The sequence below is a fragment of the Pelodiscus sinensis genome, chromosome 11 (genome assembly GCF_052426305.1).
Source record: "Pelodiscus sinensis isolate ZL-2025 chromosome 11, ASM5242630v1, whole genome shotgun sequence".
NCBI classification, from domain to species: domain Eukaryota; kingdom Metazoa; phylum Chordata; order Testudines; family Trionychidae; genus Pelodiscus; species Pelodiscus sinensis.
This window is the reverse complement of record NC_143062.1, coordinates 53,648,784-53,671,876: the sequence shown is the minus strand read 5'-3', so window position 1 is coordinate 53,671,876 and position 23,093 is coordinate 53,648,784. Positions and strand designations below refer to the sequence as shown.

Below are 23,093 nucleotides of genomic sequence, written 5' to 3'. Positions count from 1 at the left end.
TTAGAGGCTCCAGAGATGGAGGAGAGCATGGAGGAGTGTTTGAGGACCCCAGGTTGGCAGGCAAAGCCAACTCAGCAAGTTCATGCGGAACAATAATTGGAATTGGGGAGAGCTGGGGGTTAAGGGATCCCATGAATGGAGGGATAACTGGTGCAGGGAGCAGATTAGGGAAGGATATGGCAGGCTAGCAGTGTTGGGAAGGAGGAGGACTGAGGGGGTAGGAGTGCAACTTAAGGGCGTGAAAGAAGGAATAAGAGAGGCTGACAGATCCCAGGCCCGGCGAGACTGGGAAGGAAGGAAGAAGGTGTGAAAGCAGGCTCTTTGCTGGCCAGGCCTCTCGCGTGTATTGCCATCCAAGCAAAAGGCCAACTTCCCCTTGATGAACACCCTTATACTATGTACAGGCAGTCCCCAACTTACGCGGATCCGACTTATGTCGGATCCGCAGTTACGAACGGGGCTGCCCCAGAGTACACGGACTGCGGGACCTCGCGGTCCTGCCGCCTGTGTACTCTGGGGCTTTGCTCTGCGTCTCCCTGGTCTGCAGACCAGGAAGACGCAGAGCAAAGCCGTGGAGGGGCTCGGGCAGCGGGGTAGCCCCGCTGCCCGAGCCGCCCCCCCCCCACCCGCGCGGCTTTGCAAAGCGCGGGGAAGCCAGCGGCGGGGCAGTCCAGGCGTGCCTGGGGTGCCTCGCTGCCCGAGCCCCCCCCCGCGGCTTTGCAAAGCCAGCAGACCAGGGAGACGGGGAGCAAAGCCGCGGAGGACCCAGGCGGTGGGACCGCGGTGCATCTCGGTCCGCCGCCTGAGTCTTCCTGGTCTGCTGGGGTGGGGGGTGGGGGGGCACAGCTAGTACGGCCCCCTCCCCCCCCCAGCAGACTAGGCTTTTCTCCGGACGCCTGTGGCAGAGCAGCTGGGGTGCTGCCGGTTGGTCCCGCAGCGCCGCTCTGGGCGCTACTGGTGCAACCCAGCAGCACCCCATCTGCTCTCCCCCCCCAGCTGCTCTGCCCCAGGCGTCCCCAAGTCAGCTTCTGCTGAAACTGACCAGCGCTGACTACAGGAAGCCTGAGGCAGAGTTGCTCTGCCCCAGGCTTCCTGGAATCAGCTGCTGATCAGTTTCAGCAGCAGCTGACTTGGGGACGCTTGGGGTTCTTAAGTTGATTCTGTATGTAAGTTAGAACTGGCGGTCAGTTTCAGCAGCGGCTGAATCTGGACGCCAGTTCCAACTTACATACAGATTCAACTTAAGAACAAACCTACAGTCCCTATCTTGTACGTAACCCGGGGACTGCCTGTAACTTAAAGATCAGCGACGAACAGGAACCAAAACCAGACCTGAAAAGTTCATGTAAAGTTTGTGCTGGTTGTGCTGACTGTGCCATGCCCGATAAGGCAGAAAAGGAAAAACAGGAAACCATCTCACCCCCTTACTCCTGTAGCTTAACAGACAGGGTCTGCTAGCCTATCACAAAAAGTGTGCAAAAGCTTTCTCTATAAAACAGCTTCCCCTCCTGTATCAAATTGAGGAATCCCGAATAAACATTGGATGGCGGAATATGAGCCAGGTCCGAGGACTGATCACCCGAGTGCTACCTCCCGCTCACCGAACCAAACGAGTTCCTGTAGAGCGTAACGTATACCAAACATAACGAATACCAAATATGTTGTTGTTGTAGTTTGTGTGTCTGTTAAATGTAAGTATTGTTATCTGAAATTGTTTAGAGGTATTGTTAAGTAGTAGTGTTAAAAGTTTTAGATAAATGATTAGTCTTATAAGTAAGACTGATGTAAATGTAACTGTTAATAATCCCTAGTCCCTTGTTAACAACTATTGGAATTTAGAGAAACCTCAAAGAATTTTCTTCACTGTATTGCATTTTGCTTATTGGACATTCTAATAATTATTTAGTGCCTACGTATGTAAGAAATTGATAAAATCATAATTTATACGTAGAAGCCCTTTAATAAAAGTTTAAAAGATATTTAGTAATAGTTTGCCTGTTTCTGCGCCTTCCTGGGACTAGCCACATTTCCGAACCTTTTACTTTAAGCCACATGGCGTCATGAACAGGATGTGGTTTATGTCCTTGGAGATGTGGAAAAGGCAACCAGTCTATGGAAGACTTGTATCAGCATATTGTCTTCCACCAACTTGAATAAAACCGAAGCCCCCCAGATTTAGTTCAAAAGCTTAACTTAACCATTGGGACTGGTTTGGAAGCAAAAGTCTGGCAGGTACAGGTAACCACAGAGGGCTTAGGATGCTTGTTACTCAGAACCCCCCATCTCTCCTTCTACCCCATAAATGAAAGCGAAGGACCAGAGTTAATAAAAGCTGGGGGCAATGAAAATATTTTAAGCTCTATTAAAAAATACTAAAGAAAGTAGGACACCCTTCAAAACCTACTGACTTTAGACCAAAAACCCCCTTTGGCACTGCTAAACATAGTATTTTAATCCATACCCTAGGTGAATTGCTGGAGAATAGAAAACAAAAAAAAAAGATAGGTCCTGATACTTACCAAGCAGAGAAGGTAATTGGAACGCTTTGGCATGCTTTAAAATGAACCTTGGATAGATTGGGAAGTGCTGAGGCGGCGCTGCGGACTGCAGCCATAGCGTCAGCCTCAGACCCACAAAACCCTGCTGAGGTGCCATTGCATATGGTGGCTGTAATGCTAGCCTCGAGTTCGTTAGAGAACCCAGAACACCGACACTATCAGCGTGACCTGAAAAGCCCAATCCAGCTGCAACCCCCCTCTAAGCTGCTCATGACCCTCCTGGGGGGTCACAACCCAGTTTGAGAAACACTAGTGTCGAAGCAAAAGCCTCATTCGGTTTACGCGGCTAAACAGACAGTTTTATTGGCCAATAAAAGCAAAGTGAGCCAAACGTGGTCCTAGCAAAGCCGGGCCCAGTAAGGCTGGCTAATACAATCAATCCTAGTATTTTATACCCTTAACCAAACAAGTCTGACGTCAGGTCAAGAAATCAAAGCGAACTTCAAAGAGGAATTACTATCAGCAGAGAAAGAAACAGGTTTAGAGGGAGTTTGAGCTTCAGTTCAAAATAGGTCATTAACACATTCCAACAGCGCATCCTTCCGACCTCTCCCCACCTCGGTGAAGGCCAGTTCACTCCCTCTAGTGTACGTGCAGACACAAGAAACTGAAATGGCTTTTGTTATACAGAATGGCTTCTAGCTAAATATGAATGGCTTCTAGCTAAATGGTTTCTACAAATCCCCCCTTTTAGCCTTTTAAAGGCTAACTTTGAAGCCATTTCATGCCTCCATTTCCATCAAAGCCTTTATATACATTTCTTGCTCATCATATTTTAATATCATGAGTTCTACATTCCCATTGGTAAGGGTCTGTCTTGTGTTTTCTAGAATACAAGAAATATAGCATTTGATTAACAAGAAACAAAAATAAACACAAAAGAATATAGCTAATATTAAAACTACACCTTGCAGAATCTAAGTTTTCACATGTCCAAACTAGCTTCTCAACTAACCCTAAAGGGTTCAGTTTTCCTCCTGTCTTAGGCTTTCTACAGTTCTTTCAATTTCTGAGGCATCTTCCTCTACTTCCTTGCTGGTGTCAGTGATATACACACAGCATTCTCTTCCTACTAAGGCACAAACCCTGCCCTTATTTGCTAGGACGTAGTCTAGGGCCATTCCGTTTTCGCTTATTCCTACCCTGGCTCCTGAACTATTACATGTCCAGCAGTACTTTCCAATTGGGGTCAAGGCTAGGCGGATATACCCTGGGTTAGTAAACCCTTTATCCTGCCAAGTATCATTTGGCTTTAGTTCACTAAACAGTGTGCCATTCATTTGAGTGTTGTTTAGTGGGACTGGAATCATTGGGATGCCTCCTTCTGAATGTACAGGACTGTGAGCACATATCCAGCAACCTGTGGAATTAAATTCTTGGGAAACTTGGTTCATTAAAAGCATCAACACATTTGAACCATATAGGTTATAACTGCTAGGTATTAAAAACAAGATTAAGCATGAGCTTAACATGAATTGTTTGTCCAGCCTCATGCTGGCTGTTCTTCAGGACTTCGTAGTTTGCTTCACCTAACGCTGGCAGGTTCTTTTGGGCCGCAGCTGGTACCTTAGCCTTGGTCTCTCAGGCTCGTCTGCTTCTGGGCCTGGATTGCCGGTACCAAGCCTGCGTTGATCCCCGTCTGCTTCTGGACCTGGGTCTCTGGTACTAGGTCTGCGGTGCTCCTTGTTGGGGCCAACCTCTGTAGGAACCAGTTTGCAGTGGGAGGCGTGAATCCAGGCGGGCAATCCCTCGCTCTTTACAGCAGTATAAGTGGTAAGAAGGACTTGGTAGGGACCCTTTCACCTGGGTTCCAGGGAAGTCTTCCACGGGTGAACTTTCATGCAAACCCAGTCTCCTGGTTGTAGTTTATGGCCCGGCTCAGTCGGGGCCTCCTGGAAGGCGTCTTTAACCTGTGAATGATAAGACTGTACACACCTCATAAGTTCTTGACAATACTTGACTGTGCTTCCTTTAATAAGTGTGGCATCAGCCAAGTCAATTTCTGGGCTGCTTAACAATCTCATACGTCGGCCACATGCAATTTCATATGGACTGAGTCCAGTTTTTTTATTAGGAGTGGCTCTCATGCTCATTAGGGCATTCGGAAGTGCTTCTACCTATGTTAAACCGGAGTTCTCACATATTTTAGCAAGTTTGTTCTCTAAAATCCTGTTTCATCTTTCTACTGCTTCTGCGCTCTCCAGGTGTCGCGCACAGTGCAGTGCTTGTCTGAAAGAGTAGTACTTTGCCAGTTTTTGAACAATTTGTCCAGTAAAGTTGGTACCTCTATCACTGGAGATCACAAGATGTATTCCCCATGATGGGATGTAATGATTTAGAAGTTTCTTTGCCACTGTGATGGCTTCTGCTTTCCTGCAGGGATAAGCTTCTACTCATCTCAAAAACAAGCAAACAATAACCAGCACATTATTCAAAAGATTGACATTTAGGCAATTGAATAAAGTCCATTTTTAAATTCAGAAATGGTCCTAAAGGTGAAGGTCTGGTTGCCAGAACTGTCTTTACAGGTTTACTCACGTTGTGGGCTTGGCAGACAGGGCAAGCCAGACAGTAATCTTTGGCTGCTTGGGAGAATTTAGGAGCAAACCAATTTTGTTTTAGGGTTGCTACCATCCCCCCTTTTGCCAATGTGTGACAATTTAGGGAGCACTCCTGCTTTTCTGATTCTGGGGCTTGGTCTCGCAGGAGGGCCAGTTCTGACAGAGATGGCGTAGGAGCTGGCAATGATAGGAGAGAAGGGAAAAACAGCAGGTAGAGGAGCAGATTGCACTACATTCTAGACAATACAAACTGCATAGCCTGCTACTAAAACTCCACTAGAATTGTAAAAGCAAGAACCGTTTGTGTAAAGCACAAAGTTAAGATTATTCAAGGGACTTTAATTATTCTTTCACTAAAACAACAATATTGTACACACAACAATGTTTGAAATACATATAGCAAAATCAAGACCCACATACAAATCTGGACAGAACACAGAACACAAACTTATTATGTCATGACACAGAACCATGGTTTGTTTGGTTTTTTCAGTTAACTTTCAGCTGATATTAGCGCTTTTTGATGATCTGAAAGACAAAGAAAACACTTGTACCCCCATTGGGGTGGCCTATTATAACTTAAAATACTGCTTAAGATCTGTTTGGGGAACCAGTTACAGCTAGTTCCTTACCACTTCTATGGGCAAGTGAGCTGCAACTTTCTGAGAACAAGGGCGCTTCATCGGTACTCGTGACCTTCCACTCCCTTGAATTACCTCAGAGTTGCTAGCCCTCCCCAACAGTGACATGCCTCAGTTTTCCTCTTGTACTGCAGACCAGGCTTTTTTATTTTTTTTATGTGAAGCTTCAAATAATTTACTGCCACAGAAACTCTTTCTTAGAACAAGGTGCTTGCTAGTTACTATTCTAGCAAGCAAAAAGGTTTTCTTTTCCTGAAAAGAATCACATGCAATGTTACAGACTTACTTATGAGGGACAGTGCCTTCCCCCCTTCCAGAACAGACAGGCAGTTTGCAGACACACACAACCTTGGATCTGAAAGCAAGCCAAAAGTGCTATCAACTCAGCCTTGAACAGAAATACAGTGAAGTTTCTGGGCTTGGATTTTTTTAAACAATAATTAGTTTCCTTGGAAGACACATTTAACCCTTAGGGTGCAGGTTTTACAAATTTACAATGTATAGGTTCTATTCTTTTATGCAGTTAACCAATTAAGTTTCAGTAGAATTCCTTACTTTCCCTTTAATAGATTTAACAAAGTGTCTGTAGCCAAATGTTTAACTTGACTGTTTCTTTGCTGAGATGACCAAAAAAGACTACAAGAAACAAGGAGTCATTTCTTAAAGCAGTTTTTTTTCCTTACACATTACAATATTGCTTAATTTTTTTCTTCTTTAGGATTTGGAGGAACACTTCCCTTAAACTGTTAAACTTATTTTACACTTGGTGTTTTGCAGGCAAGTTTGTTACAGGAGCCGGTGTTTTTCAAAGGGAAAAGCTAATTCCTTTCAGTTATTTTTCATGTTTCCTCTCTATCTGTGTATGCGTTATAAAGAGGGATAGAGGGGTGATGTTGTGCCAGATTTCTCCCCCACCCGCCAAGCTTGGTTGATACGGGTGTGCTAACTGAGAAATCTTTTTTTTTCCAACTTCTTGTGCATTATTTTGGCACAGAGGCGCTGCAGCAACTTAAGTTACATATCTTACTGCAGGGAGGATTTTTGCTTTTCTGAGCTTTACTTTTATCCCTCAGGCTTTAATTTTTCTTCTTTTCAAATTTGTTAAATGCTTACAGGTCCTTGGACCATTATGCACGTACATGTAGTACACAGGGGTGCCTTTCAGCAGTGTGGAGGGTGTTTAGATTAACCCCCACCTAAACTAACTCTACACACTCTAAAGAAAGAGTCTGCTGGGTCTAGAATGTCAAACCTTAGCAGCTCATGAAATAAGGGGAGTCGTCACTCCCGCACATATCTGCTGAGTCTCGCGGTTCAGAGGACCCTCCCCCCCCCCACCTTCCTTTGCGTTCACAGCTCTGGTGCAGCTGGGACCAGCTCAAGTCTCAGACCTATGCACCAGCATTCATACTTCACTCATTACATTTGTGGGAGAAAAATCCAATAACTCCAGTTGTGTCAAAGGGGGGACTGTGCAGGAAATCAAAACTCTCTAAAAGAAAACTGCAGTAAGAGTTAAAAGTTTTCCAGGCCTTTCTCCCTGTATCAGAGAGAAATCATCTTAACTCTAATCAAGACCCTTCCAATGCCTCCTATCTCAACTTCATGGAGACTCCTAGTCTGTCACAATTTGTCATATAAACCCTTATTTTTGTCACAGTTTGCCTTGTAGACTCCTCCACTCAGGTTCTCATGTGCCTTTGTACTGTAAAGCTTACTTCTAGCACTCCTGGTGTGAACAGAAATGTCTCAGAGTACTTCTGCTGAGACCTTGATATGTTAAAGAAAACAATCAACAACTAAACTGTCTGAGCATACTGTATAAAGCAGTGGTCCCCAACCTTTACGGGCTCCCGGGCACCCGGGGGCGGGGCCACACACTCACCGGACGCCCGGGGGCGGGGCCACACTCGCGCCCGGGGGCGGGGCCACACTCGCACCGGGCGCCCGGGGGTGGGGCCGCGCGTCCTGGGGCACACCAGGGCCGGGGCCGCCCGAGCCCCTTGTGCCGTGGGCCCGGGGCTGGCGCCGCCGCCCGAGCTGCGTGCCTGGGGCCGGCACCGGTGCCACGCGCCCGCATGTGCCCCGGGGCTGGGGCCGCCCGAGCGCCGCGCACCATGCGCCGGTGAGTGTCGCGCGCCTGGGGCCGGCGCCTCCAGTGCGCCGGAGGCGGGGCCAGCCGGGGTTGTCGGCGGGCGCCTACAAATGCCCCGGCGGGCGCCATGGCGCCCGCGGGCACCACTGGTATAAAGAATCCCTGAAACTGTCTCTCAGGGCTGGCTGCTGCTCTCTGGTAGCTGTCAGACTGCATGAATGCATAATAAAGTTTTCCTTCTAGGTTTCTCTCCTGCCTCACTGTTTTGACCTCCAGCCTCGGACCCTTCTGGGGGCTTTGTACCCCAGGGGAGCGAGATTTCCCCCACAATTTGGTGTCAGAAGTGGGATGGCTTGGAACTCCAGTTGGAAAGGCTGATGACGGGGAATGGGAACGGACTACAGCACGCATCTGGAGGGTAAGGGATCCATTTAAAATCCCCCAGTCCGCCTCCCTGTTCTCGTCATCAGCTGGCGGTAAGAGTCATCTTTTACTCCAAAATTTTCTTTAAGAGGCTTGAGGGAGATTTAAAATGAAAACACTGGGTATAGCCAAATAGGGCTTGGATTTTGTTGTGTTGATGACTGATTGGTGGTGAGACAAGCACATGGTTTTGAGTGAGTGAAGTCCAGAATGGGACCGCAGCTGCATCAGTGCTGTCAGTGTCACTGCACAGCTGCTGAAAGCAAGGGCAGTTTCCCCCAGCACATAAGGAGTGTGAGTGAAGCTTACAGTTTGTGTGGACTCCCACACTATCCTTGGAGAGGGTAGTGTTGCTGGACGCCTGTGCTATCCTTGGAGAGGGTAGTGTTGCTGGACGCCTGTGCTATCCTTGGAGAGGATAGTGTTGCTGGACGCCTGTGCTATCCTTGGAGAGGGTAGTGTTGCTGGACGCCTGTGCTATCCTTGGAGAGGGTAGTGTTGCTGGACGCCTGTGCTATCCTTGGAGAGGGTAGTACTGTTGGGCTCCTGTGCTGTCCTTGGACAGGGTGCTAACATGGGTGGGATTGTTTTCTCGAATGTGTCTCCGACCGAGGGGAAAGGTTTCTCACAGCCTGGGACTCCCTTGTCTCAGACGATCAGTCAGCTAGGTATTGCCTGCAGGTTTGAAACTAAGGAGGCTTGAGAAATTATTGAGCATTTGGAATGGCTATACTCAGGGGAATTCCCAGAATAAATGGCAACTAGAGCTTTGATTTACAAAAGCTAGCTTATCTTAGAGTTTTCCTCGAGGAAAAACATCCTAACCAGATGGAATATTGGTGCCTCTGGGAGGATGTGACAGTAAGAAAAAGAATCAGAGCAGTATGGCTAGCCAAAAGATTCTATTGAAAAGCTGCAGCAAGAATTGGCTACTCTAAAGAAACAGCTTGATTCCCCAGATGTGCCATCTGCACTCCCACCCCGCTTTGGACCCTTGTCAGCTGAACATTCTTTCCTGTTACCTCCCTGTTCTCCTGTAAACCTTATGGGACATGACTTGTTGTGTAAATTGGGTGCAAACCTTCTCTGTACAGAGGAAGGGATATTTGTTGACCTTCTCCCCTATCAGGCTCCAAATCTGATGGCATTACTACTCTCAGGGGAATCTGATGAGACCTCAGGACATGCACCCCTCCTGGACCTCTCAGATGACATTGTGGGCAGCCCATTGTGAATGAAGTGGGGTTGCTAGCCTCTGCAACCCCAGTGCAAATAACATACAGACACAACAAGCCTTTCCCAAGGGTACCCCTGTATCTATTGTCTAGGGAGGCACAAGAGGGCATTAAGCCTGTAATCTCTTCCCTCCTTGAACAAGGGATACTTGTTTATACAACTTCACCATGTAATACACCTATACTACCTGTGAAAAAGGAGGAAAAATTTAACAGACAGGGTAAGCAAATCTATAGATTTGTACAAGACCTAATAAGTTTGTAATCCCTAGATTTCCAGTAGTACCTAAGCCAGCTACTATTCTTTCCTCTATTCCACCCACTTCTAAATGATTTTCTGTAATAGATTTATGTTCTGCCTTCTTTTCTATTCCAGTGCATAAGAATTCCCAATTTCTCTTTGCCTTTTCCTTTCAGGGTCGTCAATTAACCTGGACATGTTTTCCCCAAAGGTATTGTGAAAGCCCTACTCTGTTTTCTCAGTTTTTAAAAAACTGACCATCATTCTATCCCTCTTCCCTGCAGCTCTGTGTTGGTTCAGTATGTTGATAATGTGTTAATTGCTAGCAAAACTGAGAAAGGGTGTAAAACTGATACCTTGTATTTGTTAAAGTGTCATGCTGAAAAGGCTCACAAGGCTTCCAAAGCCAAATTGCAATTTGTAAAACAAAGAGTTCAGTGCTTGGGACATTTACTTTCAGGAGATGGCCGCCAGTTAACACCTGAGTGAATCTCACAAGTTCTTTCCATTTCTCACCCTTTCACCAAACCTCAGGTACACAAATTTCTGGGTTCTGCAGGATATTGCAGACAATGGATTCCTAAGTTTTCTGGACTCACCAGACCCCTTACTATTCTATTCTTAGACTCAGCTCCTGACCCAGTGACCTGGTCCCCAGAATGTGAATCTGCTTTCCTTTCCCTTAAAACTCTTCTCTCACAGCCTCCCGCTCTGGGCTTACCTAATTATAGCAAGCCCTTTACTCTATTTTGTCATGAACAGGATGGAATTGCAGCTGGAGTTCTCTGTCAACCCCTTGGACCCACACCTCGTCCAGTAGCTTATTTTTCTGCAACACTGGACTCAGTAGCCCAGGGGTTCCCACCGTGTCTGAGGGCAGTTGCAGCTACTGCTGACCTTACAGGTCCCTCATGCTGTCTCTGCTCTCTTACAGCGACACCGCACCCAGCACCTGCCTGTTCAGAGACAAACCCGGTATGAGAATGTTATCCTCTCTTCCCCAAATGTGGTAATTCAAAGATGTAATGTACTTAACCCAGCTACTCTTTTTCCTTTACCCTCTGATGGTAAACCACATACCCATAACTGTGAAGAATTGCTTGAGCAATGTGTGAAGCCTCGCCAAAATTTGTCTGATCAACTGCTGGAAACTTTACCACCTCACTGCTTACCCCTTTCTCCAGATTATTTATGAATAAGTTGAATAGGATTGGTCTCAGGACTGAGCCTTGGGGGACACCTCTAGTTACCCCTCTCCAATCTGAAAATTTACCATTTATTCCTACCCTTTGTTTCCTGTCTTTTAACCAGTTCTCAATCCATGAAAGGATCTTTCCTCTTATCCCATGGCAATGTGATTTACACAAGAGCCTTTGGTGAGCCTTTGACAAGGTCCCTTTCTGAAAATCTAAGTATACTATATCTACTGGATCCCCCTTATCCGCATGCTTGTTAACCCCCCCTTATCCGCATGCTTGTTAACCCCTTCAAAGAACTCTAATAGATTAGTAAGACATGATTTCCCTTTACAGAAACCATGTTGACTTTCGTCCAACAAATTATGTTCTTCTACATGCCTGACAATTTTATTCTTTACTATTGTTTCGACTAATTTGCCCAGTACTGAAGTTAGACTTACCGGTCTGTAATTGCCAGGATCGCCTCTAAAACCCTTTTTAAATATTGGTGTCACGTTAGCTATCTTCCAGTCATTAGGTACGGAAGCCGATTTAAAGGTGTGAAAGTAGAAAGAATTATACTATAAGAGAAAGATGAATTATGCTGTAATAATTGAATAAGTTGAAGGAATACTGTTTGTCTCTGAACAGGAAGAAGAAAAGGATGTTAATGTTGTTTGTAGGTATGGAGATCAGAGTGCTAGCCAGAGTTAATAGGAAAAGGAACATTAGCTGTTAGGGAGAAAGCAATTGAGATAACTAAGGAGATATGGACAGGAGATTGCTGTGTGCTTGATGTGGAAATGAAGATACTTGACCAGCCTCACACTAATTATGTGAAGTTTTGCCCCTCTTTTAATCCTGTTAATTTTGGCTTTCTTTTGACTGTATAAATCAAGGGGTTTGAACCTTGTATGGCGCACACATTTTCTGGGTGAATTTAGCAGAGCAGCTTTGCTAATAAACAGAGCTGTCTGACAAATCTGTGAGTCCTGTCTGACTTTGACAAAGGATAGGTTACAAACCACAGAAAATAGTTCAGCAATTTCCCATTTGAGTTCTTTTAGAACCCTTGGATGAATGCCGTCCTGTCCCGGTGATTTGTTAACGTTACATTTTTCTATTTGTTCCAAACTTATGGTGCTAAGTGTTGTGAATCCCCCCTGCCTCCCCACCCAGCAACGTAAGTTACATCAACATAAGCACCAGTGTGGACAGCTCTATGGTGGTGAAAGAGCTTATCCTGACAACCTGGATGTCACTACTTGTGGGGGATGGAGTAGTCAAGCCAACAGGAGAGCTCTCCCCCATCAGCCTAGAATGGCAACTTCAGAGCTCAGAGCAGCACCTACAAGTGGGGTCCTGGCTCCAGGGCCAGCAGAGTCCTCTGAGAGCAACAACCACAGGCTACAGAGCCAAGGTTCCAGGCCTGAATGGGTCAGCATCAATTTTCCCTCATCTTTTCCATCCAGGTGAAGATTTTTTCCATGCTTGTATGGAATAGATTTTTCTATGTGCACCTAGCTGTTCTGACTGTAAGCCATTAACACCTATGTAAACTTTTGTTTGAAATGTAATCATGCAAATGTCATCATGAGCTAGGGCTAGGCCTTTTGCTCCACTGTTCAAAAGCAGCCTCAAAGCTTTTAACCCATTTGAAATTTTGACACCACCCCATGCAGCTTGCCCAGCCTAGAAGAGAGTCCTAAGACTGCAGCCAAGCCAGGGCTGCTGTGCCAAGATCGATAGCATAGCTCGGTGCTATACTTGCAGTCCAGATGGGAGTGTCAGGGACTCCAGCCCAGACGGCTCGGCTCGTTGTCTGACCGCAAAGAGACAGGCAACACCAGCAAGGTCCAATCACAAGCTCTTTGTTGTAGAGTGCACACAACCATAGAGAGCGGCCCGTCTCCAAAGAAAACCAGCCCCCATTTTAGTAACAGGTAGGCTTATAAAGACAGTTCCGTCGCGTCATAAGCTCTTCACCCAGGCCACTCACCCCCCTTTCTAAAGCTTTTAATATCTATGCATATCTCGGCCAACCATTCATTGTGGCCAGAAGCGCTTCATAATGCATCAGCAACTTTCTTATCAATCACAAAAGGCAGGTACCAGGAACAAGGAGACAAAGGAGTTGGGCACAAACAAAGGGCAAAAATAGGGAGGTAAGATTAGCGAAGGGGAACAGAAGCAGGGAGGTACTGACCAGTTCCCAAAACAAGCTGTTCTACTCACAGTAGATACAAATATGTAATTTATAACCTAAGCCAGCATGGAGGGTGCCTCTGTTTGAACCACATTCCTGGTTCTGGTCAAGAATCCTCAGAGGCCTATGAAATTAGCCTTTGTTAACTTTTCTTAGCATAATGTTGACCAGGCCTTGTTTATCTGGGCCCAACAGGAGCAAGTTATGACACCCCAAACAAACTCCTCTGTCTCCACCTCACTGCACAGACGCCAGTACCCACCCACCCTCTCTTTTCCCCATGCAATCTGCTTCCCTGCTTCCCACTACTGTCCAGGACAGAGTCCTAGGGCTGCAGCTGCGGTGCTGAAACACACAGGGTTTGGCTCTTACTGCCTGCAGCCAAGATTTAAACAAGTTAAGACACCCCAAACAACCTCCCCTCAGTTCCCACCCCACAGCACAGACATCAGTACCGCCCCTCCATTTGCCCCACCTACTCCATACTGTCTGCTGCCTCTCTCCCAGACCAGGAAACTAGAGGAGAGTGCTGCCTTTGCTCACAGAAAGCTAGAGAGAAACCCAGCGGCTGCAATCAGACCTCTCCTCTCCCCTCCCATACTTACTGCAAGCTCTAAACTCAATTCTCCTCTCCTCTGGGCGCCTCCGATCCCAGTACTTACGGTCCCCCACCTTATGTGCCCTTCCCTACCAGCATGCTCTTCTGGAGAAGTGAGCTTCTACAGCTGACAGAGTGCCCCTCCCCAGCCAGGAAGCTCCCTGCTGCAGCCCTAAACCTTTGGGTGGGGCTCAATTAGGAGCTGCTCTGCTGCACAGTTTACAGGGAATTTAGCCCCACACCCATTAGTCATTTCTTTTCCAAACTGCAAATTCCCAGTTTTATTAATCTCTCCTCTTGTGGAAGCTGTTTAGGGTTGCCAGATGGTTTAACCAAAAATAACGAACACCCCCTCCTCCCCTCCCAAAAAAAAACACCGGAGAAAAAATTCTGTTGAGAAAAATAATGGGGGAGGCCAAAGTTGTTGAGCAAAAAAAAAAAAAGGACCCCGACAGCAGTTATTAAGCAAAAACAATAAAAAAAAGAAAAAAAATCCCCATGGCCCCTTTAAGAAGAGGCTTTTCTGCAAGACAAGCCCCGGCAGAACCAGGTAAGCAGGGAGGCCTCCGGGGCTGCCTGGCGCGGGGTCCAGGAGCTGGGCCCAGTTACTGCGTGTGTCGTAGGGTTGCCAGTGTCCAGTTTTCTACCAGACAGTCCCACAACCCCCTGATCTCCCCCCAGCTCTGCTTCCCGCCCCCTCTTCCTGCCGGCCAGCCCCGCGGCCCCCGGCCCCCTCCCCCACGCCAACCCTGCTTCCCGCCCCCCCTCCTCCATCCCCCCGCCCCAGACAAGCGTGTCCAGTTTTTTAGCGGGATCCACCTGGCAACCCTATTGCCAGGTGTCCAGTATTTTTGTCCCCTGGCAGTGAAAAACCCTCAGAAAATAACAGACATTTTTGGTGTCCGGTATTTTCTGAATTTTTTTTTACCGGACAGGAGGTGAAATCATTTCTATTGCTCTTTCTGTATCTTTTCCACATCCAATATATCTTTTTTGAGATGAGGCAATGAGATTTACATGGAGTATTCAAGATGTGGGCATACAGTGACTTATATATATATATAGTCTTATCTGTTCCTTTCCTAATGATTCCCAATATTCTGTTGTCTTTTTAGACTGTCACTGCACATCGAGCATATGTTTGCAGAGAACTAGCCCCAAGGATTCCAAGATCTCTTTCTTGAATGTTAACAGCTATTTTAGATCCCGTCATTTCTGTATAGTTGGGATTATATTTTCCCATGCGCATTACTTGCATTGATCAACACTGAATTCCATCGGCCCTTGTGTTACCCAATCACCCACTTTTGTGCAATCCCTTAGTAATGCTTTCAGTCACCTATGAACCTAATTATTTTTTAGTAATTTTGTATCATCTGCAAATTTGCCATCTCGCGGTTTACCCCTTTTCCAAGCTCATTTATGAATACACTGAAGAGCAGTGATCCAAACACATGATCCCAGAGCATACCACTCTTGTTTTCCTATCTTTGAAGTGGACTGCCTGGGCAACATTTTCATGATCATCTAAAGATCCTTCAATAACTTGAATGCCTAGCTTTTTTAAAAATTTCCATCGCCTGCCTCCCTCTGCTTAATAAACAACCTCTCTGCCCCAAAGGCAAAGCTAGAAGCAGCCCAAGCTCTATTGCATTTAAGAGCTGCTTCTGGAACCAGGGTATGTGCTTTAAGGAGACCTCGAATATGAAATCCAGGGGGTCAAATTTCAGGGGAAGACTAAGAACCCCTTAATCCTCCATAATCAGTGACCTTGCACAGGGCCCACCAAAGGACAGGCCCAGGGCAATTGCTAGGGTTGCGAGGTGTCCGGTTTTGAACTGGATAGTCCAGTATTTGAGCTTTCTGTTTGGGAAACAAATTGAGAAAATATAAATGTCCGGTATTTTCTAAATAAGATGTAATGTAGATTGTGATGTAATGTCAGGTGTGTCCAGTATTTTTGTTGAAACCATCTGGCAACCCTAGCAGTTGCCCCAGTCTGTCCTACAGACAGCACAGCTCAGAAAATACAGCCCCAAACATTGGTGGAGCCAGGCCTACATGTCTGAATATTGGTGAAGCACAAACCTGGGCACCTGGGGTCCATATAACCCACTGCCTATGACAGTGCTGCCATGTCCATTACCATCATTCACTCAGAGTTAACACGCAGCAAAAAGTCCTGGACAGTTCACACTGAAGACTTGATGTTCCCCTCCCTCTCTCATTCCTGCCCCAATCAAAAGCCAAGCAAAGGGACTTTTCTCAGAGAATTCAGAAGATGTAAGGGAAAGAAATCCTTCCCAGAGTGTGACAACTTCTCCATCCATCGAGTAACATTCCCCAGGGTAGGGGGCCAGACCTACAGATCTGCTCTCAGTGGTACCACCGCCAAACCTTTGTGGGGCCTCCTCACACAGCTTGTACTCTGATTCAGAGAGTGTGCTCAGCTCTTCTGCACCTGCTGAGGGAAGGCTGCAGCATTTGCTATTTGTGTCTTTCCACACTCAGCAGTTGGAAGGTTAGAGAGCTCTGCAGAGAGGAGTAGAAATCAAACTGTTTTTGCAATGAAAGCCTCACTTCGGCAGAACCCAACTTGGATGCTGAGTGGTGCCATCTTCACAGACCAACTGCTGGCTAGGGCAGAGCTGTGGCAATAACCGGGACAGTAAAGGAGGAAAAACACCTCATTTCAGGAGCAGAGATGACAAGCTGCTGAAGAAAGAGAGCGAGACACAGTCAGACTGTTTGGATTATGGGGAATGGAGCCTGGTTGAAGGACAGGAGCACTCGCTGGGGAGGAGAAAAGGCTGCCAGTGCTTGACTCCCACTGGCCTACAGTTACTTCATCTTAAGGCGTTTGATACGGTCTCGCATGAGATTCTTATCAATAAACTAGGCAAATACAACTTAGCTGGGGCTACTATAAGGTGGGTGCATAACTGGCTGGTTAACCGTACTCAGAGAGTAGTTATTAATGGTTCACAATCCTGCTGGAAAGGTATAACAAGTGGGGTTCCGCAGGGGTCTGTTTTGGGACCGGCTCTGTTCAATATCTTCATCAGCGATTTAGATATTGGCATAGAAAGTACACTTATTAAGTTTGCAGATGATACCAAGCTGGGAGGGGTTGTGACTGCTCTGGAGGACAGGGTCATAATTCAAAATGATCTGGACAAATTGGAGAAATAGTCTGAGGTAAACAGGATGAAGTTTAATGAAGACAAATGCAAAGTGCTCCACTTAGGAAGGAACAATCAGTTTCACACATACAGAATGGGAAGCGACTGTCTAGGAAGGAATACGGCAGAAAGGGATCTAGGGGTTATAGTGGACCACAAGCTGAATATGAGTCAGCAGTGTGATGCTATTGCAAAAAAAGCAAACATGATTCTGGGATGTATTAACAGGTGTGTTGTGAGCAAGACACAAGAAGTCATTCTTCCGCTCTCCTCTGAGCTGGTTAGGCCTCACTTGGAGTTTTGTGTCCAGTTCTGGGCACCGCATTTCAAGAAAGAGGTGGAGAAACTGGAGAGGGTCCAGAGAAGAGCAACAAGAATGATTAAAGGTCTAGAGAACATGACCTGTGAGGGAAGGCTGAAAGAATTGGGTTTGTTTATTTTAGAAAAGAGAAGATTGAGGGGGGACATGATAGCAGTTTTCAGGTATCTAAAAGGGTGTCATAAGGAGGAGGGAGAAAACTTGTTCATCTTGGCCTCTGAGGATAGAACAAGAAGCAATGGGCTTAAACTGCAGCAAGAGAGGTTTAGGTTGGACGTTAAGAAAAAGTTCTTAACTGTCAGGGTGGTCAAACACTGGAATAAATTGCCCAGGGAGGTTGTGGAATCTCCATCTCGGGAGATATTTAACAGTAGGTTAGATAAATGTCTATCAGGGATGGTCTAGTATTTGGTCCTGCCATGGGGGCAGGGGACTGGACTTGATGACCTCTCGAGGTCCCTTCCAGTCCTAGTATTCTATGATTCTACAGATTTGTCCTCTATTCTACGTCTGGTGGAATAAACGTCTTGGCTGTGTTCCCAGAACAAGTCACCAGGCTGGCCTGAGCCCTGGATACTCAGCCATGGATGCTGAAGGCATTTCACCGCTGTTGTCCGTTTGGCTGGTGTGTATTCCAGCATTGGCAGAAGGAAGCTAGTAAAGGAGGCAGCCTCATGGTTTGTCCAGTTGTATCTGTCCGTTAGGGTGTTGTACAGGCTGCAGGGGAAAAGCCTGGAAATCCGTAGCAGCGCACCTACCAAAGACAACAAAAGCACAACACTTCATCATCAAGCGCAAAAGCCTGTCTTCTTGATGCTTTCTTATGCCCACCTCATCCTGGATTCTCCCGTCCCACCTTAAATAATTCTGCCTTGCTTCGATCTTTATCCCTCTTCAGTGCCTATGAACTGCCACCCCTATCTGTCAGCTAGTTGTCCTGAGCTTTGAATTCCCTCCCAACAGCGAATTGCACAGTTAGATGCAGTTAACCAGGGGCCATCATTTCACTGTTCTGGGGTGCCTCTGCGAAGGCAACCCAAAAATGTACTGGCCTTTTCTGTTGCCATATCTCAGTGTAAATTCAGGTTTAGTTTATTTGTTATTATTATTCCTTTTTCAGGCCCAGAAGCCTGGCAGACACTTCACAGAAGATCTGGCTCCTGCCCCAATGAGCATGCAGTATGTCAGCTTAGGCATGTGCAGTACCCACTAGGTCAGTTACATTTACAAATACACACAGTGAGCAAGAGAAATATCAAAGAATGACTCACTTGTAATTGGCCCCATGGAAGGAATGAGTCTTATGGAGAGACTGGAATGAACTGGACGGGGATTGTCAGATCAATAGGAGACAGTTACCTGGTTTGGAACTGGTGTGGCTCATGTCTATTTGATATTAGGTGTACGTGCTCACCATGTGCGCCAATGCCAGACATTTTCCCCTTAGCAGTACCTTTAGGGGTGTGCTCCTAGTATCCCCCAGAGCAGAGCCTCCATGGTGTGGGAGAAGGGGTGCTGCATGGTACCTCTAGCCTCAGGTCTTTCTTGCCACAGACTGGGGAAGAAGGGTTGGCTGTGGAATGGACATGAGCAGCACATCTCCAAGAACAAGTTACAAAGCTCTTCCTCCAGTGCTTGCTCACATCCATTACGGAGTAGGGGACTCCCAGCAGGACCTATTCCAGGGAGTTCACGGCCATTTTGATTGAAGCACAGCTCTGCCAAGCTCAGGGTCATCCCTAGCCTGCTGAGTGATGGCACAGTGAGACATGCACACAGGGATGATCTGAGCTCGTAGCACATGGTGATCCACTCAGAGGTCTGCTACGATGACATCGGCAGGCCTCTCGTGCAGTCTGCAGCTGTTGACTTGCGAAAGGGCTTGGTATGTTCTAAGCAGAAGGTGACGTCTCTCCTCTGCTGTCCTGTGCAGCCTGGTGCAGAATATGGGCAGGGATAGATCCTGGCCCACGTGACACAAGGACACAACCTTCAGCATGAAGGCGACGTGGGGCCACAGGTGCACTTTGTCCTTGTAAAATACATTGTACAAAGGGTCTGGGGTCCATGCCTTGAGCACTGAGACACCTCATTATTGCCACAAGGAATGCCACCCACCAGGATAGTGGGACAGGGAATAGGAACCAATGGGAAGTGCAGTGAGCCTGTAGAGGACTGGTGAATGGCCCACTGTGAGACCAAGGTCCCTTACCTGGGGATACAGGTGTTCTAGACCCTTCAGGAACTGGGCACGGAGATCATGGGACAACACCATCTGCCCCTGCACCAGCTCATGGAAAGTAGAGATGGCAGTGAGGATGCACGTGATGGAGGAATGCACAAGACCTTGATCCTGGAGGTGCAGAACATCTTACATAAGCGAGTATGATGGAGAGGTGACACGCTCCAATGCCCAATGGAAGAACCTTGCCCACTTGGCCAGGTAATTCGACCTTATGGATGATTTCTAGCTCCCCAAGGGGACCTGCTAAGACCACCTCCGAACAGGTATGCTCCTCCCAGGGCAGCCATGGAGCACCCATGCTGAGAGGTGCAGGGATGCAAAACTGGGATGCAGAGGACACAGCCGGGCTACGTCTGCACTAGGGCTTTTGCCAGAAGAGGCAATGTAAATGAAGAGCGGATTAGCATTTTCTCGCGGTTCATTTGAATAATCTCTTCCGCTCCGTTATTGCGCAAAAACAAGCAGTGTGGATGTTTCCTTTTTGCGCAAAAACCCCCTTTTGCTCAAGATCCTTATGCCTCAAAAAAGGAGATATAAGGATCTTGCACAAAACCCCCTTTTTGTGCAAAAAGGAAACGTCCACATTGCTTATTTTTGCGCAAAAATGGATCACAAGAGATTATGCAAATGAAGCATGAGAAAATGCTAATCTGCACTTCATTTGCATTGCCTCTTCCGGCAAAAACCATAGTGTAGATGTAGCCCCATTGTCCTGGGAGAGCAGGTCCAGGCACCTGGGAAGCAACCAAGGGAGTGATAACTCAGACTTGTCCGTTTTGATTTTCACCAGGGTCCAGGTGATGAGAGGGATGGATGGGAACATGTACAGGACATCCTGGGACCACATCAGGAGGAAGGTATACAGAGAGCCATTGCCGGGAGCAGAACTGGTGGCCCTTTCTATTCTGTCTGGTGGCAAACAGGTCAACCTGGGGAAACCCCCCACCTTCAGATGATTTCCTGGGCCATGTCTAGATGGAGCGACCACTCACAGTGAGAATACAAGTCTCTGCTAAGCTGCTCTGCTATGGCATTCCAGACTCTGTGAAGGAGACAGGCCTTCAGACTGATCTTGTGGATGATGCAGAAGTCCCAGAGCTGCAGAGCCTCCTGTCATAGAGCTGACAAGGTATCTCCTCCCTGCCTGTCAATGTAGAACATCAAAGCCATGTTGTCTATGAGGACTTCCACTATGTTGCTGGACAGGTGAGGCAGGAGCATGGCGCAGGCCAGCTCGAGAGCCCAGCGCTCTTTAATGTTTATGTGCAACGAGTCCACATACTCTGGGTCTGGAGCAGGGGTGGACAATAATTTTTAGTGGGGAGGACCTCTCCAAGATTTTGGAAAGTGGTCAAGGGCTGCACTTTTCTGTAGAGAGGGTGGGGGTCTACGATGGAGGTTGGGTGCAGAAGGGTGCACGGGGTCAGGGACTGGGGTGCAAGAGACAGTGTGAGGTCTCAGAGGGAGTTTGGGTGAAGCAGAGATTTGTGACCTGGGTCAGGAGATGGGGGTGCAGGAAAGAATTCTAGCCTGGGGGAGGGATGTAGGAGGGGCCACAGAGTCTGGGAGGGAGTTGTGACCTGGGGAAGCGGGTTGCAGAGGGCTTGGAAGATGACTTGGAATAGGAGGCAGGGGTGCCAAAGGCAGGCTCTGCATCTTCCAGCCTCAGCACCCCCAAGGCAGGCCAGGCTCCCTGCCTGCTGCAGATCCAGAGCATTGCAAATGCAGCCTGCTCCCTCCACATGGCTCTCAGCTCTGGGAGGGGAGAGGCTTGCACAGCCCCCCCAACCCCCAGGCCAATCTCAATTATTATTGGCTGGCTGTTGGAAGCCTCCCCCTCCCTCTGGAGTAGAGTCACATGGAGCAGCCCTATGTTTAAAAGAGCAGCTGCTGCGTGCCAGGAGGGGGTCCACAAGCCGGATCCGGTGGCTCTGCGGTCTGAATCTGGCCCACAAGAGAGATCTTGCCCAACCCTGGTCTGGAGGCTACCGATGTGAGTCTCGCACCCTAAATCCGACGTGGCCAGTACCAGCTTGATGGAGAGAGGACTGTTGAATGAGATCTCCTGTAGGACCTTCTCGCTCCTGGTCCCCCACTGTGGGGAGATGGTGACGACTGTCCTTGCACTGGGAGTAGACAGATTTAAACCACTGTTGGGGGGGTGGCTTGCAAAGTCTGGCAAGGTGCACCACGTACATGTGCGTGGCCATGTGTCCCACAAGGTGCATCGGTCCCTGAAGAGGAACAGGAAAGATGGGGGCGGGAGAGGAATTGCAAGGGTGAAATTCACTTTACCCTCTGGAGGACCCACTTGTCCAAGATAATGTGGGTCCAGGCTGGGAGGAAATGGAAAAGGTGATTGGAGAAAACTGGATCCTGGGAACAGTTCGATTGGCTGTCCTCAGGAGTACCCTCCAAATGGGCACTTGACTCTGTGCACACTGCACGTCAAGCCCAAGTACGCAGAAGAGTGGGGAGGGTGGCGCGGACACCTCTCGAGGCTCCTGGCCTTTTCAGAAGGCAGCTCTTGCAGTGACTGGCTCCCTTGACCAGGCGGTTGTGAAGGTTTGAACCTTGCAGAGAGGTGCAGGGACATAGAGCTCTAGGGTCTCGCGGGTTCTACGGGAATCTTTCAGGCCATGCAGCTCACTGTCCATTTACTCTACAAACAGCACTTGCCCATTGAAGTGGGGGTGGGTTCTGCATCGACTGCTGAGGCTGGAGAGGAGCAGCCAGGACACTCCCTGCATCAAGATGGCAAAGGCCATTGTCCAGGCCACTGAGTAGGCCGCCTCCGAAGCTGTCAGGAGGGCCTTCGCCGCAGCACTGCCCCGATCCAGAACACCCCAGGACTCCTTTTAAAGGAGTCTGGGAGCATGCCTGGAACTTGGCTATCATTTTCCACATAGTGGAGTCACACCGGCCATGTGGATGGCTTGTCAGCCTGAGCTGTAAACTGGTCGACTAATAAAACTTCTGCCTGAATAAGTCCAGACATTTGGAGACTAGTTGTGGGCATCACTCCAGGTTGCGTCTGCCTCTTCTTCTGTCTGACTGCTTCAGCAAGCAGGGCATTAGGAGGAGGGTAGGCGTGGCAGGGACAAAGTACTTCTGCTCGGCCCTCTCAGAGATAGGCACCAAATAGGAGGGTGTCAGCCACAAGGCTATGGGCTCCTCAGAGCCCCCTCATGCTGCCCTCATGGGTGCAAGAGCAGAGGACTTGGACACGAATGTCAGCAGCACCTCCAACTCCTCTGCCTGGAACTCAGATTCACTGCTACCTGCTGCAGTACTTCCTGATCATGACTGGGGAGGGAAAAAGTGAATAAGGAAAAGTTATTTACTTGTTCCCACAATAAAAGAACTAGGGGTCACCAAATGAAATTAACAGGCAGCAGGTTTAACACTCACAAAAGGAAGTTTTTCTTCATTCAGCGCACAGTCAACCTATGGAACTCCTTGCCAGAGGATGTGGTGAAGGCTAGAACTTTAATAGGGTTCAAAAAAGAGCTAGATAGATTCATGTAGGTTAGGTCCATCAATGGCTATTAGCCAGGATGGGTAGGAATGGTGTCCCTGGCTTCTGTTTCTCCGGAGGTAGGTGACGGGGG

The 23,093-nt window shown here is 47.8% G+C and overlaps 1 protein-coding gene across 8 annotated transcripts in view; it reads right to left on the bottom strand.

Annotated features, from left to right (window-relative positions):
• Positions 1-2,458: 2,458 nt before the first annotated feature.
• Positions 2,459-23,093, bottom strand: part of LOC102446721 (SRSF protein kinase 3-like) — an 85,900-nt gene continuing 65,265 nt past the window's right edge. The window contains exons 6-8 of one of the 8 annotated variants that reach the window (XM_075916681.2): positions 13,744-17,991; positions 6,047-6,115; positions 2,459-4,468 (exon numbers count right to left, since the gene is read on the bottom strand). In XM_075916681.2, the coding sequence (XP_075772796.2) occupies positions 17,714-17,991 (278 nt within the window). In that variant the 3' untranslated portion in view covers positions 2,459-4,468; positions 6,047-6,115; positions 13,744-17,713. Of the gene's footprint in view, positions 6,116-13,743; positions 17,992-23,093 lie in introns of all 8 variants that reach the window. The other 7 variants (XM_075916677.2, XM_089781356.1, XM_089781354.1 and 4 more) reach the window with 7 other exon arrangements.